The following is a 17,429-nucleotide window of genomic DNA, read 5'->3' on the forward strand; positions in this document are numbered from 1 at the left end:
AAAGGTGGGGGGGAACTCTGAACTCGATGTGAAATGCATGTCTTGTCAATTGGCAATCATTGTCTTATTCCCAGGCACTTTAGGGGTCTTTTTTTACCTTTATTTAACTAGGCAAGTCAGTTAAGAACAAATTCTTATTTTCAATGACTGCCTAGGAACGGCCTAGGAACAGTGAGTTAACTGCCTGTTCAGGGGCAGAACGACACCTTGTCAGCTCGGGGGTTTGAACTTGCAACCTTCCGGTTACTAGTCCAACGCTCTAACCACTAGGCTACCCTGCCGTCTTAGAGCAACAGGATGGTTCCTATTGTCTGGGATTTACTGTAGCTCTATAATGTCACCACATGTGGGTATGAGACGATTTTTGTAATAGGACTCATGTTTTCACACAATCCAGAGTATTTGCTGAGTGTGTGGAGATACCCAACAGGCTTTACTGAATAGGTCTTGAGGAGGTTCGTCAGACAAAATGCATTGTGTGATCTGTGTGACTTCACGCTACAGCACGCAGACAGCGAAGGGGCCCTACCAGACGACCCGCGCTCCATTCAGGCAGCCGCTAGCATCAGCACCCTGGGCTCGAGCCTAGGCGAGTCCGAGGCTGAGAGGCCTAGTGTGGAGGAAGAAGAGGAAGAAGAAGAAGAGGAGGAGGATATGGGCCTTAGGAAGGGCTCACTTGAGAGGCTAAGCCCCAGTGACATTGAGGAGCCGAGGACAGGGTCATCGTCCCACAAGGGCAGGGCGACCCTGGGGGAGGAATGTGACTCGGATGATATTCTGATGGAGGAAGACCAGGTAGAGGACTTTGCCAGTTCCATGCTGGCCGCCATCTCCTGCTGGCACTATAGAGCCAGGGCTTTGCTTTCCATGGGGGTCACAACGGTGAGGCTCTAGCTGCCACCATCGGGTTTCCTTCTTCTTCTAAGCTTTGTAGCTACCCCCCTCCAGTCCCCTGCTTGGCCACGTTGGTCCACCCTAGTCTAGCCCAGAGTCTTGTCAGCCATAACCTACTAATGTCTTGGATAACCCCTTGTCAATGCTATTCGTATCCTGCAAACAGCGACTGACTTTCATGTATGGTGCTCCGTCTAAGCATGGATGCTCTTTGTCTCAATGCTTTCTACATTCAACTGCGTTAGACTACTAGATGCATGATCGTCATACTCCCGGAGTACCTCTAATGCTGCTTATGTTGATTGACTGTTCTTGTGTGAGTGACTGTGCTTTGTGCTTGTGTGAGTGACTGTGCTTTGTGCTTGTGTGAGTGACTGTGCTTTGTGCTTGTGTGAGTGACTGTCGGTGCTGCAAAAACAAGGGGACGAATGGAACCTTATTAATTTCTATTTAACTGACAAAATGTTGTTTTGCTGCCATTTACAATGTCGTTGTCATTGCCTCTTGTGAATCTCTCAATTAAAAAGGGAATGAAAAAGGGTAGGTAACTGCCCTCATCTCTCAGTTTAGCACCTTGGCTCCAATGTCTCACTCTGACACTGCTCCCAGGACAGGTACATACTTTCTGTTTGTGCTCTAAACTACTGACCAGTCCTGAAGAAGTTCTGCATGCATAGTGTCTTGTTTAAACCAGCTCATCTATAAATGTCTCATCTATAAAAACATCCCCCCCCCTCCCCCGGTATTTTCTAATTTGTCTGTTTATTTATGCTAAACTAAAATAAGCGTCTGCTGCTACTTGAGTGTCAGTCTGACATTAGCGTCGTCTGTTAACACAACACTGATTTGCATGTCTGCTGAGATTGATCAACTAATCGTGTGTGCATAGTGTGCTGTTGATAATGAAGTTTGCTGATTCACAACACAGGCTTTACCAGGCTCTAATCCCCTTGCAAATGCGTAGCCGTCTGTATTTTCAGACTCAAATAATGAGTCCCATTCTTACTATGTACATCTTGAACAGACCGGTATCATCTTTCACTGTTGTAGTTAAAGTAATATGAGACTATAGGGTCAAAAATAACAGATTTATTGGCAATTTATAACATTTTATGAAAACAATCTTGAAGACAAATGTTTTATTATTGCTTATCAAGATGTATTAGCCCTGTCTTGGCTGAGGTTAGGAAGCTAATTCTAAATATTTTTAAACCTGGTTCTAAAATGATGTTTTTCTTCTTGAAGGATGAAGAGGGAGACGATGTAGTTGAGGAGAATGGGTCTTACAAAGAGAATGGGATTTCATCTGGTCCTGTGTTACAGTCGGAGACGGAGCAAAGCACCTCCATCGCGGAGAAGGTAAAGACGTGCCAGAGCTGGTTGGTGTTTGTGCCTCCTCACTGTACCGTCGGAATCTGTGAAAAATCAAACATCATCCTGGGGATGGAGGGAAAACATTGCTCATCCACTGTCCCTTCCACTTTCATCTGTCTCAAGTTTCTGGGTTTGCTCTTCACCACTTCCCCTGCTTCAGCCAGGGCCACTGACATTATTCAGTGACACGTTGTGCCCATCTGTCTTGACTGATGTATTCCATCAAATGATGGCCGTGGAAGTGGCCTGTCTGGGTCAATGTGTCTCTTCCAAAATACTTCTCCTTGCCTCTCAGATTGGAAGCTCTGTCCAACCAAGCTTTCTGCTTCAGATTCATTCTGTCACAGTAACAGAACATCAGAACGTCACAATCTGGTAGATAAAATGGAACTGTAGATCATGTGAGGTTTATAGGTGGGTCGCTCCACCAATAAGGTGCTTTTTGAGTAGCCTAACTTGGCTGGGGGGGGGGGGGGAGGAGAATGTCACTTAATTTTTACATTGTCATAAAGAACACATTTTCAACCTAATAAAAAAAGGCATTCCTTCCAATCATGAGGTTAAGTATAAAAAATTACTATATGCCTATTAAGTGCCAAATAAAGTAACATGGTTGACAACCTCATCTTAAATCAGCCTTCAATCTATTTTTGACGACAGGGGGAATGGAAGCTTTTTGTGTGCAGCAGGTAGGGGCAATTCAATGCAAGCTCAACTAAATATATACCGGAAGGTATTCAGACCCCTTGACTTATTCCACATTTTATTACATCAGTCTTATTAAAACATGTATTAAATTCATATTTTTCCTCATCAGTTTACACACTACCCCATAATGACACATTTAAAACAGAAATACCTTATTGACATAAGTATTCAGACCCTTTGTTATGAGACATGAAATTGAGCTCATGTGCATCCTGTTTCCATTGATCATCCTTGATGTTTCTACAACTTGTAGTACACCAGTGGTAAATTCAATTGATTGGACATGATTTGGAAAGGCACACACCTGTCTATATAAGGTCCCACAGTTGACAGTGCATGTCAGAGCAAAAAAACAAGCCAGGAGGTCGAAGGAATTGTCCGTAGAGCTCCGAGACAGGACTGTGTCAAGTCACAGATCTGGGGAAGGGTACCAAAATATTTCTGTAGCTTTAAAAGGTTCCCAAGAACACAGTAGCCTCCATCATTATTAAATGGAAGAAGTTTGGAACCACCAAGACTCTTCCTAGAGCTGCCCCCTGCCAAACTGAGCAATAGGGGGAGAAGGGCCTTGGTCAGGGAGGTGACCAAGAACCCGATGGTCACTCTGACAGAGCTCCAGAGTTCCTCTGTGGAGATGGTTGTCCTTCTGGAAGGTTCTCCCATCTCTGCAGCACTCCATCAATTAGGCCTTTATGGTAGTGGCCAGATGGAAGCCACTCCTCAGTAAAAGGCACTTGACAGTCCGCTTGGAGTTTACTAAAAGGCACCTTAAAAGCAAGGTTCTCTGGTCTGATGAAACCAAGCATGTCTGGAGGAAACCTGGCAACATCCCTACGGTGAAGCATGATAGTGACAGCATCATGCTGTGGTTATTTTTTTCTGCGGTAGAGACTGGATGACTAGTCAGGATCGATGGAAATATGAACGGAGCAAAGTTCAGAGATCCTTGATGAAAACCTGCTCCAGAGCGCTCAGACTGGAGCGAAGGTTCACCTTCCAACAGGACAACGATCCTAAGCACACAGCCAAGACAATGCAGGAGTGGCTTTGGGACAAGTCTCTGAATGTTCTTGAGTGGCTCAGCCAGTGCCTGGACTTGAACTCGATCGAACATCTCTGGAGAGACCTGAAAATAGCTGCGCAGCGACGCTTCCCGAACAACCTGACAGAGGTTGAGAGGATCCTCAGAGAAGAATTGGAGAAACTCCCCAAATACAGGTGTGCCAAGCTTGTTTAACAAGAATACTCAAGGCTGTAATCACTGCCAAGGTGCTTCAACAAAGTACTGAGTAAAGTGTCTGAATACTTACTTAAATGTGATATTTCAGGGTTTTTTTGTCAAGTTTTGCTTTGTCATTATGGGGTATTGTGTGTAGATTGAGGTGGGGAAAAAATATTTTATGCATTTTAGAATAAGGCTGGAATGTAACAAAATGTGGAAAAAGTCAAGCAGTCTGAATACTTTTCAAATGCCCTGTATTCAGTTGAAGTCAGAAGTTTGCATACACTTATGTTGGAGTCATTAAAACTCGTTTTTCTATTTTTGCAACCAATATAATTTTTAAGATATATATATTTGACCTTTATTTAACTAGGCAAGTCAGTTAAGAACAAATTCTCATTTTCAATGACAGCCTAGGAACAGAATGTTATATATAGGGGGTATAACCATCCCAGCTCTGCAGACTGAGCTGCGAAGAGACAGAATCATTTCATTTGTTTTGGTTCTGTCCATATGTACAGTTGAAGTCAGAAGTTTACGTACACTTCGGTTGGAGTCATTAAAACTCGTTTTTGAACCACTCCCCACATTTCTTGTTAACAAACTATAGTTTTGGCAAGTTGGTTAGGACATCTACTTTTGTGCATGACAAGTAATTTTTCCAATAATTGTTTCCTGACAGATTATTTCACTTAATTCACTGTATCCCAATTCTAGTGGGTCAGATGTTTACAAACACTAAGTTGACTGTGCCTTTAAACAGCTTGGAAAATTCCAGAAAATTGATGTATTTCAAGGCCTACCTTCAAACTCAGTGCCTCTTTGCTTGACATCATGGGAAAACCAAGAGAAATCAGCCAAGACATCAGAAAAAAAAATTGTAGACCTCCACAAGTCTGGTTCATCCTTAGGAGCAATTTCCAAATAACTGAAGGAACCACGTTCATCTGTACAAACAATAGTATGCAAGTATAAACGCCATGGGACCACGCATCCATCATACCGCTCAGGAAGGAGATGCGTTCGGTCTCCTAGAGATGAACGTACTTTGGTGCAAAAAGTGCAAATCAATCTCAGAACAACAGCAAAGGACCGTGTGAAGATCCTGGAGGAAACCGGTACAAAAGTATCTATATCCACAGTAAAACGAGTCCTATATCGACATAACCTGAAAGGCCTCTCAGCAAGGAAGAAGCCACTGCTCCAAAACCACCATAAAAAAAGCCAGACTATGGTTTGCAACAGCACATGGGGACAAAGATCATACTTTTTGGAGAAATAACTTCTGGTCTGATGAAAAATACATTGAACTGTTTGGCCATAATGGCCTTTATGTTTGGAGGAAAAAGGGGGAGGCTTGCGAGCCGAAGAACACCATCCCAACCGTGAAGCACAGGGGTGGCAGCATCATGCTGTGGGGGTGCTTTGCAGCAGGAGGGACTGGTGCACTTCATAAAATAGATGGCATCATGAGGCAGAAAAGTACGTGGATATATTGAAGCAACATCTCAAGACATCAGTCAGGAAGTTAACGCTTGCTCGCAAATGTGTCTTCCAAATGGAGAACGACCCCAAGCATACTTCCAAAGTTATGGCAAAATGGCTTAAGGACAACAAAGTCAAGGTATTGGAGTGGCCATCACAAAGCCCTGACCTCAATCCTATAGAACATTTGTGGGCAGAACTGAAAAAGTGTGTGTGAGCAAGGATACTTTAAAACCTGACTCAGTTACACCAGCTCTGTCAGGAGGAATGGGCCAAAATTCACCCAACTTATTGTGGGAAGCTTGTGGAAGGCTACCCAAAACTTTTGACCCAAGTTAAACAATTTAAAGGCAATGCTACCAAATACTAATGGAGTGTTTGTAAACTTCTGACCCACTGGGAATGTGATGAAAGAAATATAAACTGAAATAAATCATTCTCTCTAATACTTTTCAGACATTTCACATTCTTAAAATAGACTGACCTAAGACAGGGAATTTTTACTAGAATTAAATGTCAGGAATTGTGAAAAACTGAGTTTAAATCTATTCGGGTAAGGTGTATGTAAACTTCCGACTTCGACTATATATACCAAAATGAAGGGTTATGTTCGACTGGTTCAGTTCTCCACCATAAAATTGACCAAAAGAGTAGGACAGCTGCTTTTTCACCATGATTTGCCTATTTATATGTATTTTGTATTTTTATTGGGGTGAGGGGTTTGTTGCTGTCTGAACTTATTTAACAGTAATAGTCAACAGTCAAAATGTTGTTGTGCATCAGAAGTCACGTTTTTTTGGTAAGTATTGTTGAATTACTGACCAGGGTGGGGCCCATTTGCTCATCTGTTATCATATAAAAAAAATTGCAACATTTGCCTAAGGCAAAATGTGTAGAATTGCAGCAAACATTTTCTCTACTGCCCATGAAAGAATGCTCAGAAATAAATGTTTTTGCGTGATATTCCAAATGCCTGTATCGCATTTATGTCCACTTGTTCTCAAGTGGACATAAGGGTGTGTTCATAACAATTCAACTGTTCCACTCTGTTAGCTAGCAAATAGATTTAAGTTTGCTAAACTTTAATATAAATATGGTCTGGCTAATCACTAGAACTTGGGCTTGAGAGATTGTTGAGACCTCTGTTAGTTTTCTACAGCCTAATGCCTGCTACAAGAAGTTATTAGTGAATGTGCATTATGCATGGTTCTAGTAAAATTTGTAACAAAAAGTGCATTTTCATAGACAGACTTGAAAGCCAGATCAGTGATTTTATTGCTAAAAAATCAGGTTAAACTATTTTGATAAAATACTAAAATAACGAATGGGGCTTATGGTTGTGGAAGGCTTATATTTAGCCTAGGTATAATTACACAAGCCCTGAATTAATTTCATTATGGCTGACTGTTTAATGCATTGTATTTGACCTGTAATTGTACAACAACAATTATTTAAAGAAAACATTTTAAAAAATGTAGATGTACAGTCGTGGCCAAAAGTTTTGAGAATGACACAAATATACATTTTCCTCCGTTTGCATGATGGCAATTTGCATATACTCCAGAATGTTATGAAGAGAATGATCAGATGAATTGCAATTAATTGCAAAGTCCCTCTTTGCCATGCAAATGAACTGAATCCCCCCAAAAACATTTCAGCCCTGCCACAAAAGGACCAGCTGACATCAGTGATTCTCTGGTTAACACAGCTGTGAGTGTTGATGAGGACAAGGCTGGAGATCACTCTGTCATGCTGATATGAGTTCGAATAACAGACTGGAAGCTTCAAAAGGAGGGTGGTGTTTGGCATCATTGTTCTTCCTCTGTCAATCATGTTTACCTGCAAGGAAACACGTGCCATCATCATTGCTTTGCACAAAAAGGGCTTCACAGGCAAGGATATTGCTGCCAGTAAGATGGCACCTAAATCAACCATTTATCAGATCATCAAGAACTTCAAGGAGAGCGGTTCAATTGTTGTGAAGGCTTCAGTGCGCCCAAGAAAGTACAGCAAGCGCCTGCGCCTGGACCGTCTCCTAAAGTTGATTCAGCTGCGGGATCGGGGCACCACCTGTACAGAGCTTGCTCAGGAATGGCAGCAGGCAGGTGTGAGTTCATCTGCACACACAGTGAGGCGAAGACTTTTGGAGGATGGACTGGTGTCTAGAAGGACAGCAAAGAAGCCACTTCTCTCCAGGAAAAACATCAGGGACAGACTGATATTCTGCAAAAGGTACAGGGATTGGACTGCTGAGGACTGGGGAAAGTCGTTTTCTCTGATGAATCCCTTTTCTGATTGTTTGGGGCCCCCGGAAAAAAGTTTGTCCGGAGAAGACAAGGTGAGCGCTACCATCAGTCCTGTGTCATGCCAACAGTAAAGCGTCCTAAGACAATTCATGTGTGGGGTTGCTTCTCAGCCAAGGGAGTGGGCTCAATTTTGCCTAAGAACACAGCCATGAATAAAGACCCAATACATCCTCTGAGAGCAACTTCTCCCAACCATCCAGGAACAGTTTGGTGACGAACAATGCCTTTTCCAGCATGATGGAGCACCTTGCCATAAGGCAAAAGTGATAACGAAGTGGCTTGGGGAACAAAACATCGATATTTTGGGTCCATGGCCAGGAAACTCCCCAGACCTTAATCCTATTGAACTTGTGGTCAATCCTCAAGAGGCGGGTGGACAAACAAAACCCCACAAATTCTGACAACGCCAAGCATCGATTATGCAAGAATGGGCTGCCATCAGTCAGGATGTGGCCCAGAAGTTAATTGACAGTATGCCAGGGCGGATTGCAGAGGTCTTGAAAAAGAAGGGTCAACTCTGCAAATATTGACTCTTTGCATCAACTTCCTGTAATTGTCAATAAAAGCCTTTGACACTTATGAAATGCTTCAGTATTCCATAGTAACTTCTGACAAAAATATCTAAAGACACTTAATTTGTGTCATTCTCAAAACTTTTGGCCACGACTGTATATCGTGAATCGCTCATAAATCTGAAACAATCTAGATATAATTTTAGGCCAGATCACCCAGCCCTACCCCCATTAAAGTTGCACAAGCACTAATTTCATGGAACTACCCAGGTACTGACACATTTTTAAAGATGCACATTTTGCATTGTTTGTTTTCAGTGTATGTTGAAAAAGACTTCACTTGTTTAGAGAATTGATGAATGTTAAAGGTGAAATATGCAGAAATCCCTCTGCCATTTCCTGGTGGCAATAAATGGAATAGTTTGCCTAATTTCAGTTTGTGACTAACTAAGCAATGCATAGTGTAGAGAATTATTGTACCATCTAAACCGCTGTGAAATATTTTTTCAGTAACCAAAAATATAGTACTTTCATCTTTTTGTATCTGTTGTACAAATCCGAAAGTAAAAGACGCAAGAGCGAAACTTAAGAAAGGAAAGTATAGACACAGGTGCACATAAACACTTCTACCCCTTCTTACACTTGCTTTCAATGAAAATGACAGGTCTATAACTCTGATCTCTATGTGAATTTGGTAGGGTCACCCCAAAAAGTTATAAATTGCAGATTTAAGGATGGAGGTTGCTTTTGTGCTCTTACTCAGAAATACACTTTTTCTCCAAGGCTCCTCAGGAAAAGCCACTGCTCCAGACCAAGACCTCTGCCTCGGAGTCCACTGAAAGGCTTAAGCCAGCCCCCTCGGACCCAGAGAAGGCTTCTGCCACTCCTCCCAAGGTCTGCACCACTCCTCCCAAGGTCTGCACCACTCCTCCCAAGGTCTGCACCACTCCTCCCAAGGTCTGCACCACTCCTCCCAAGGTCTGCACCACTCCTCCCAAGGTCTGCACCACTCCTCCCAAGGTCTGCACCACTCCCCGCTGGATCGCATTACCAGAGCCCCAGAGTGACAAGGAGGATGCAATGGAGGAACAGACCGGGGCGTCATCAGTATCTCAGTCAGATGACATAAAAACATTGAGCAGTGCAGAATCTTCCGAAGAAGAGGAGGAAGAGGAAGTATCAGCAGCACAGGAGAGCGGGCCCAGCAGCATTCTACCTCCCTCCGTACTGAATCAAGCCAGTGCCATCGCGGAGCACTTCACCAACAGCGCCAGGCGAGGCAGCACGGATGATGCCCGCTCCCTTGGCTGCCCCTCGCCACGCCTTCCCAGCCGGACTGGCAGCACCCTCAGCCTTGGCGGCGAAGGCAATGAACGCCCCCACTGGCTGAACAGCTCCTGCTTCGAACCGACCCAGGACAACTTTGGCGGAACGGATCTGACTATGCTTTCTCCGAGGGATGACAGCCTCTTTGAGATCCACAGGAGGAGAGACTCTACCCTATCCAAGCAGGACCAGTTGCTCATTGACAAAATCAAAAGCTACTACGAGACTGCCGAGCACCAGGATGCCAACTTCAGCCTCAGGCGCAGGGAGAGCCTGACCTACATCCCTACTGGCCTTGTCAAGAACTCTGTCAGCTGGTTCAACAGTTCGGACGAGAGCCCTGGCGCAGAGAAAAGTGATACATCAGCCTTGGCCACTTCCTCTGCACCCCACCCTTCCACTTCAGAACCTGCTGATTCATCCAAGGCTCCAGGTGTCTGGGACTGCATGACCTCCGGTGCATCATTTGACTCACTGGAGTTGGAAAGAAGTAAGAAGCCTGAGGTGGTGGGTTCAGAGGCAGAGAGAAAGGACCGGTCTCTGGGTTTTCAGGAGAGGCACATCCAGGACGATGAGTTCCGACCTTCATCTGAGATGATCAAGGTTTGGCAGGACATGGAGAAAAAGGGGAGCAGATCCCAGGGAGAGGCCAGAGGCCCTGTGAAAGACACCGAGGCTCAACACAAGACCTCTAGAGTCGCTGGTCCAAGCCTGAGCAGAAGGAGCCAGACTCCAAAGAAGAACTCTGAATCGGAGCCTGACGATTCCTTTATGATACTGGAGGAAGCTGACCTGAGCACCATCACTGAAGAATCCATGAGCCCTTCGCCCATTAAGAGCAAGGTGTTGGGGCTTGGCCGTACAGCGAGTGTGAGGGATCCCCGCAGATCCAGGGTTGACGAGGGTAGGCTTTCCAGAGCTCCTATGCCCAGGGTCATCCAGTTGAGGGCTGAGGAAGGGGAGGAGGCCAGTAAGGAGCCTCAGTCGCCAGACGATGCAGAGATGGCTAAGAACAAAGTTTTCCAGTTGGCCCGGCAGTACAGCCAGCGTATCAAGTGCACCACACCAGCTCCTAGACAGCGAGATGTCCTGTTTGGAAAGAAGAATCTGCCCTGTGTGATCGAGGAGAAGCCAGAGAGCTCAGGTACGGAAGATATGGAAGAGTGTTGTGTTTTTCTAAATGATGTGCACTCAGGTAGGGAAGAGCTTTGTTTGTCCCTAAGTGTTGTTCCTCAAGAAGTGCTGTGTTATTCTTTTTACCAAGTAGGGTTTGAATTAGTTTTAGCCTCACTAGGAGGTGCTCTCCTATTAGCCTGGCAAATATCGGTTTCAAGTGACTGATAGGGCTGCCCACATTGGGGGGGAAGATTTGATGGAAAGGTTTACTAATAGATTGCTTAGCAAATCATACAGTTTTTATTTATGCGGCCTATGTAGTTTACATGCACACTAAACCAGTATTACTTCGACTATGGCAATACTCTGAGTAAGGTCTTAATTAGAGTAAGCATACTCTGAGTAAAATAGGTTGACTATCGAGCTATTTTCCACATTATTATAAGATTATTAGGACAAGTAATCGCCTTAATCGGAGTATTACTCTTTCTCTGAATACTTTTCGGCAAACAAGCGCACAGGAAAGCAACTTACTCCAGAAGAGAAGGCATTGGGTGAGTCAAGGTAGGATGATGAGTAGCTGGTTTTAGCAATGCTAATTAGTATTCTCCAGCCAATTTAGCTTGTTTGCTAAATTGTGTCATTGGTATGTCGTTGTCGTGGGTATATTAGCGGTCGTGACGGACATGAGACGGAGCTCACGATAAGCTCCCACTGTTGTCAATGCAGCCTACTACATTGGCAGCGTGAGCAGTACAGCAGCACTTAAAGCACGCATTTTGACTCTATTTTCCTGAAACCGACACAAGTCGCTGAGCTTCTGGAAACTGGAAGAAATGTATTGCGCTGCCTTCGTAATATGCTGCCTGAGTAGCAGTCAAAAAACTATGCTGACAGAACGCGAATGTGATGTTTTTGTAGTGCATTGTAGATTTGTCATTACTGAGAATATTGTTTTACTCAGAGTATTCACAATAATCGTGAATATTGTGTGCATGTAAACATACCTGAAGATACCAAAACTACTACTAAGCAATATAGACCGCAGTGTCCCTTCGGAGCATTCCAGTATACCACACGAGAATGCCCAAAATAAAAACAGAACTTTCAACTTATTCTGATACTCTGACGCTCAGATACTTCCTGTTAAGTCTTGTTTATGTGGTGTGTTTTACAGGTAAACCCAACTTGACGCTGCCCCTGCTCTCGTTTGATCGTGTGAGCAATCTCCAGGAGTTGAGTCCTATAGCCATATCTCCCAACCCTGCTCACATGCCTAGCTCTTTGGGCAGTCCCCGAGTCCTTTCACCCGGCCGCATGTCCGCCAAGAGCCCACTCAATCCTACGCCTACCGAGGCTTTTAACTGGCCTGACGTGCGGACACTTCGCTGCAAGTATGCCAGCTCGGACAAAGATCAGTCCCAGCTGCCGCCAGTTAACCGAAGCCGTTCAGTTCCTGAGAGGATGGACAGCGGCCCCAAAAGGCGCTCAAGCTTCTGCTCCAGCTTAGTCACTGCTTCTGGTACGGTCGAGGCTCCGGCCTACAGACCCCACCTCAGCAGGGACCCTGGCCCTGGAGAGGGGTTGGCTAGGCTCCACAGGGCCGGGTCATTGGACCAGAGACTGAGTGGGCTGCATCTGAGTGAGCTACAGAACCTCCAGGATGAGGTCTCTAATGACAGTTACTACATCTCGGCACAGGCCACCATGCCCAATGACCACAGGGTCGTTGTTGTGGAGAAGGTTCCGGAGCCTGAGACAGAATCCAGCTCTGCAGAACCACTGGAGATGGTACTCAGGGCAAGGAGAGTAGAGGTGGTAGAGGACATAGATGATAGCTATGTCCAGATCCGTTCACCGACCACTAGAGAGAAAATCTCCATCATGGCTGTAATCGACCGCTGCCGGGCCTATCAGGAGTCAGATGAGTATAGGCAAAGGGAGGAGGGCGGGGCTAAGGCAGAGTCAGTACCCTTAAGTGGGAGGGGCAAGGAGCTTGACAAGGGTCCACCCTCAAATGAAAAGCTTGAAGATGCCCAGAAAACTGCCATGAACTTGGTCAAAAAGACAGATGCTAGTCAACAGAACGTGGTGAAAAACTTGAGACAAAAATTCCTTAACTTGAGGTGAATAGCACCAGTAAACTTTTTAAGTAACCTTTTATTCTGTTCATATTTTTCATCAACTAAGGGGTTTAAGTTAGGTATGCTGATCTCAAGTTAGGATTCGGTGTGCGTGTTGGTCAGTCTTGTACTGCAATTTAATGGTTTAAGCTTTGCTGTCAAACTTTCTGTGTACATAGAAGCGGTTATTGTGACAGCCCAGGGAAAATGTAGTTGTTTTGTCTCAAATGTTGCATAGAAATGTTTAAATATCTATGTACAATACTCAAGAGAACCCTCTCTTGATCCTGAAATGATGTCGGTCTAAAGCACCTTTTGTACAGCTTGTGTTCCGTCATAAGGCAATTGTATTGCACAATTGAAGATAGCAATTATTTGGAGGGAGTGAAATGTATTTAGTTCTTTCTAGGGTGGCTACCCACTGGGCACAGATGTCACTTCAACGTCTAGTTTTAATTTACATTTGATTGACTTGTCAACTAACGTAAATTCAAAGTAAAACCAACAAACATTTTCACCATCATTTGGATTTAGGTACAAAGTTGGGTGAAAAAAAGACAAATTCCTTTACGTCAATGACCATGTTGATTCAATGTCTTCAAATTGAATTGTTTTGTTGAAATGACATGGAAACAACATTGATTCAACCAGTTTGTGCCCAGTGGCTACTGTGTCTCTGACATGAAATGAGAGCCCCTCAACATCATAGCAGCACTACTGTTTACTGGAAAGCACAGAAATATATGATATTGTCTGACGACAATAGTTTTCGGGGGAAATGCTGACCAGAAAATTAAGGGAATGAGTCTGAAACTTGAGAGCAATGCATAATTTGCTGTTTTTACCATCTTTCCTTGAACTTTCACCCTGCACTAGACTTAACTTTCACTGCACATGGCCTGACCACTAAAATACACATGAGAGAGTCATGGCCATACTGGGATATAATGGTTAATTAATTGCCCTGTGACCACTTTGTAAATCCCACCTGAAGTGGTGATAGCTCAAGGATTGTCTTGTAATTTTATATAATCATTGAATTGTCAAATGGATTGAGAATCAAAGACCCTGTATGAAGTGTTGCTCTTTTCTAGTTAGTCAACTTCTTACCTTGATTATATATATATATATATATAATCATTGTTCAGTTAATTGGCTAATGATGTGCACTTTGTATGTGTTCTCTGCTTCGGCTGCCCAAAGGAACTTCATTCTCAGCAACAGGTCATTGAAATGAGTCGACGTAAAACTTGAAAGAGTGAGAACTAGTGTACACGTATAGATCCAGGGGACCCTAGTCAAAAGGGTCCAGGTCTTCTACTGCTAAAAAGTGTTACTGTCACTGCTCACTACTCCGAGGGTCATTCCTTTTCTTCACTATCTACATTTACCTCTTATTTATTAAGCCAACGTCAATTTATGAACATGTCTTGTCTTTATATATTTGTGAGTGTGTGTATGTATGTGTGTATATATGTATGTATGTATGTATGTATGTATATATATATATATATATATATATATATGTATATATGTGTGTGTGTATGTATGTATATGTGTATATATATATATATATGTGTGTGTGTATATATATGTATGTATATATATGTGTGTATGTTGTCTTGTATCTTGACGGTTGTACAGAAATGTTTGTGTTGCCTAGAGACGGTATACATTCCATATTAAAACATACGGCTCACTTGTCCAGAAAAAAATGTTTATTGTGTGCGCATGCGTGCGTTCGAGTCAGGGAGAGCATGTCTTTCTGTTTCTTTTAAAGAATTTGGGCTGTATGGCTGAAAAAATAAGGTTTAGTTGAATCTCCTTTACGGTTTACACATTAGAATTGGTGCTGCATGGCTGGACAAGAAAGATTCAGTCGAATCTCCTTAACACGGAACCCAAACAGTCTGCGTGCGCCATCGTGCACACAAAATTATTTTGTACCCCCACATCAAACGCGATCGTGACACGCAGGTTAAAATATCAAAACAAACTCTGAACCAATTACATTTATTTGGGGACAGGTTGAAAAGCATTAAACATTTATGGCAATTTAGCTAGCTAGCTAGCTAGCTTTCACTTGCTAGTTAATTTGTCCTATTTAGCTAGCTTGCTGTTGATAGCTAATTTGTCCTGGGATATTAACATTGAGTTATTTTTCCTGAAATGCACAAGGTCCTCCGACAATTAATCCACACAAACGGTCAACCGAATCGTTTCTAGTCATCTCTCCTCCTAGTCCTTTTCTCTTGGCCCTATATTGCGATTGGCAACTTTCATAAATTATGTACATTACCGCCACTGACCTTGTTCGTCTTTCAGTCACCAACGTGGGTATAACCAATAAGGAGACGGCACGTGGGTGGGTACCTGCTTCTATAAACCAATGAGGAGATGGGAGAGGCAGGACTTGCAATGCGATCTACGTCACAAATAGAACTGACTTCTATTTTAGCCCTTTCTATTTTTAGTGCGAACGCTCGTTGGCGCTCGCACAATAATTAATTAATTTTGCAACGCTTGCGCAAGCGGTGTAGTCAGCCTGTTATAGTGTCCATATTAGGACCGGCTCACTGTACTCCTTAGAAAAGAATCATGACGTTTAGAATGATTCGGTCCATAAAAAGGATATGACCACTACATGTCATGACGACAACAGACATTACCTGAATTAGGAAAGCTGCTGTTTGTGGTAATAAGAGACTGCTATGAGGTGGTTATGGTTCAATGGTTTCTAAACAGACATACTTTTTATATAATAATATATGCCATTTAGCATATATGCCAATTTTACTTAATGTCATCCGTGCATACATTTGACATATGGGTGGCCCCGGGAATCGAACCCACAACCCTGCAAGCGCCATGCTCTACCAACTGATCCACACAGGACCACTGAAGGTAGATTTGAAATGCACTACAGTCTCTGCTAAATGGCTCTCCTACTTGTCAGCGAAGTGATTGGAAACCCTTTCAGAATGGGTAGAGAGGAGGGAGAGTGTGCATTGACAATGGGACAGATGCAGTTGTTGTTCGTGGTAGCGTTGAACACCAATTAACTCGACGGTGAATGTGGGAAGATCATTACGAGTGTCGTATATATGCGTTTCACATAAGCCTTAGCTATTCTCTATAATGTGTTTCTAGCTATTATAGAACAGAAAATCCAGCAGAAGTGGAGCCTCTATCATTATTTTATTATGTTGCATTGTCTATTCTGTTCCTTATGTGAGATTTTCAGATGTGAGATTTTCAGGTGTAAGATTTTCCACTCGTAGCAAACAACAATGTCATTTCTGAGAAACTGATGCTAGTGTCAAGACTGCATTCGGTTCTAAACAAGTAGTGCTTTATGATTATGATATGTAAATAAATCTGTCATGTTTAAAAAGGATGTGTATTGAATAGACTTTGTCACAGAGAAATATAATAATTACCGACCTGACTGCCAACCAATGATCTATATAATACCGGGATTACTGATGCTATGTATTGCCCAGTGAGAGGCTTTGAAGCCACCTGCTGCCATATTGGTACTCCTCAGAATGAGCAGCCCTCAACAGGAATGTATTCTTGTGTTTCAATTAAAAGGGCAATGTTACATTTATTTATTTGTTGTAGAGTGGGGACCGTAACATTAGTACTCTCTAAAAATTCAACTTTAAGGAAAATGTTTTAATATATTTAGTATTTGAATGTTTATCTCACATAATATATTTCAAAAGTATGCATTAAGGTGTCTAATGGAATATACTTGTGAAAATGTAGGAATGTAGAATCTTTTTACAATGGTGGAGGAGTACAAAAATGTCTGCAGTGGCTTCAAAACAGCATCCTGTCAGTCATCTAGGGTTTGGGTTTATATACATGATTGGGGCAACCTGAGTGGTGGTAGAAAGAGAAGCTATGTTTACACAAAATCTGAAAAAAATTCTGGTAGTTTGGTCAAAATATATATATATATATTTTTTATCAGATAACATCTGATGTGATCTGATGTGCTTAAGCACAGGAATCTTACTGTCTCCTGCACCAGTTAAATGCAATTGTGTTTACAATAAGAAACCACATTAACATTATCAGAGTTATCAAAAGTTTCAAATTAAATCACATTGCCGGATTATAACGAGGTTTATGGTAAATTCTGCACTTTCCACAATTATTTTGAACTACGAAAATGTCGCCCTCAGTAAATAGGTCTAACAATATAAAGGGTCGCTGGGAAACGTCCAAATAGAAAGTGTTTACCATTTGGTACCCATCAATGAATTGACTGTTTTAAATGGATTTGTTTTCTTCTCAAATCATTTACATATTTGTTAAAGCCCAATGGCGTGTTGAGTTTGTGAACATACCAGGA

The 17,429-nt window shown here is 42.8% G+C and overlaps 1 protein-coding gene across 7 annotated transcripts in view; it reads left to right on the forward strand.

Moving 5' to 3' along the window:
• Window positions 1–16,460, forward strand: part of plekhg3 (pleckstrin homology and RhoGEF domain containing G3) — a 123,860-nt gene extending 107,400 nt beyond the window's left edge. For 3 of the 7 annotated variants that reach the window (XM_031836904.1, XM_031836899.1, XM_031836901.1), the window contains 4 exons: window positions 505–882; window positions 2,140–2,253; window positions 9,285–10,971; window positions 12,121–16,460. In XM_031836904.1, the coding sequence (XP_031692764.1) occupies window positions 505–882; window positions 2,140–2,253; window positions 9,285–10,971; window positions 12,121–13,073 (3,132 nt within the window). In that variant the 3' untranslated portion in view covers window positions 13,074–16,460. The remainder of the gene's footprint in view (window positions 1–504; window positions 883–2,139; window positions 2,254–9,284; window positions 10,972–12,120) is intronic. The other 4 variants (XM_031836900.1, XM_031836902.1, XM_031836903.1 and 1 more) reach the window with 4 other exon arrangements.
• The last annotated feature ends 969 nt before the right edge of the window (window positions 16,461–17,429 follow it).

Source organism: Oncorhynchus kisutch, linkage group LG12, assembly GCF_002021735.2.
Source record: "Oncorhynchus kisutch isolate 150728-3 linkage group LG12, Okis_V2, whole genome shotgun sequence".
NCBI classification, from domain to species: Eukaryota; Metazoa; Chordata; class Actinopteri; order Salmoniformes; family Salmonidae; genus Oncorhynchus; species Oncorhynchus kisutch.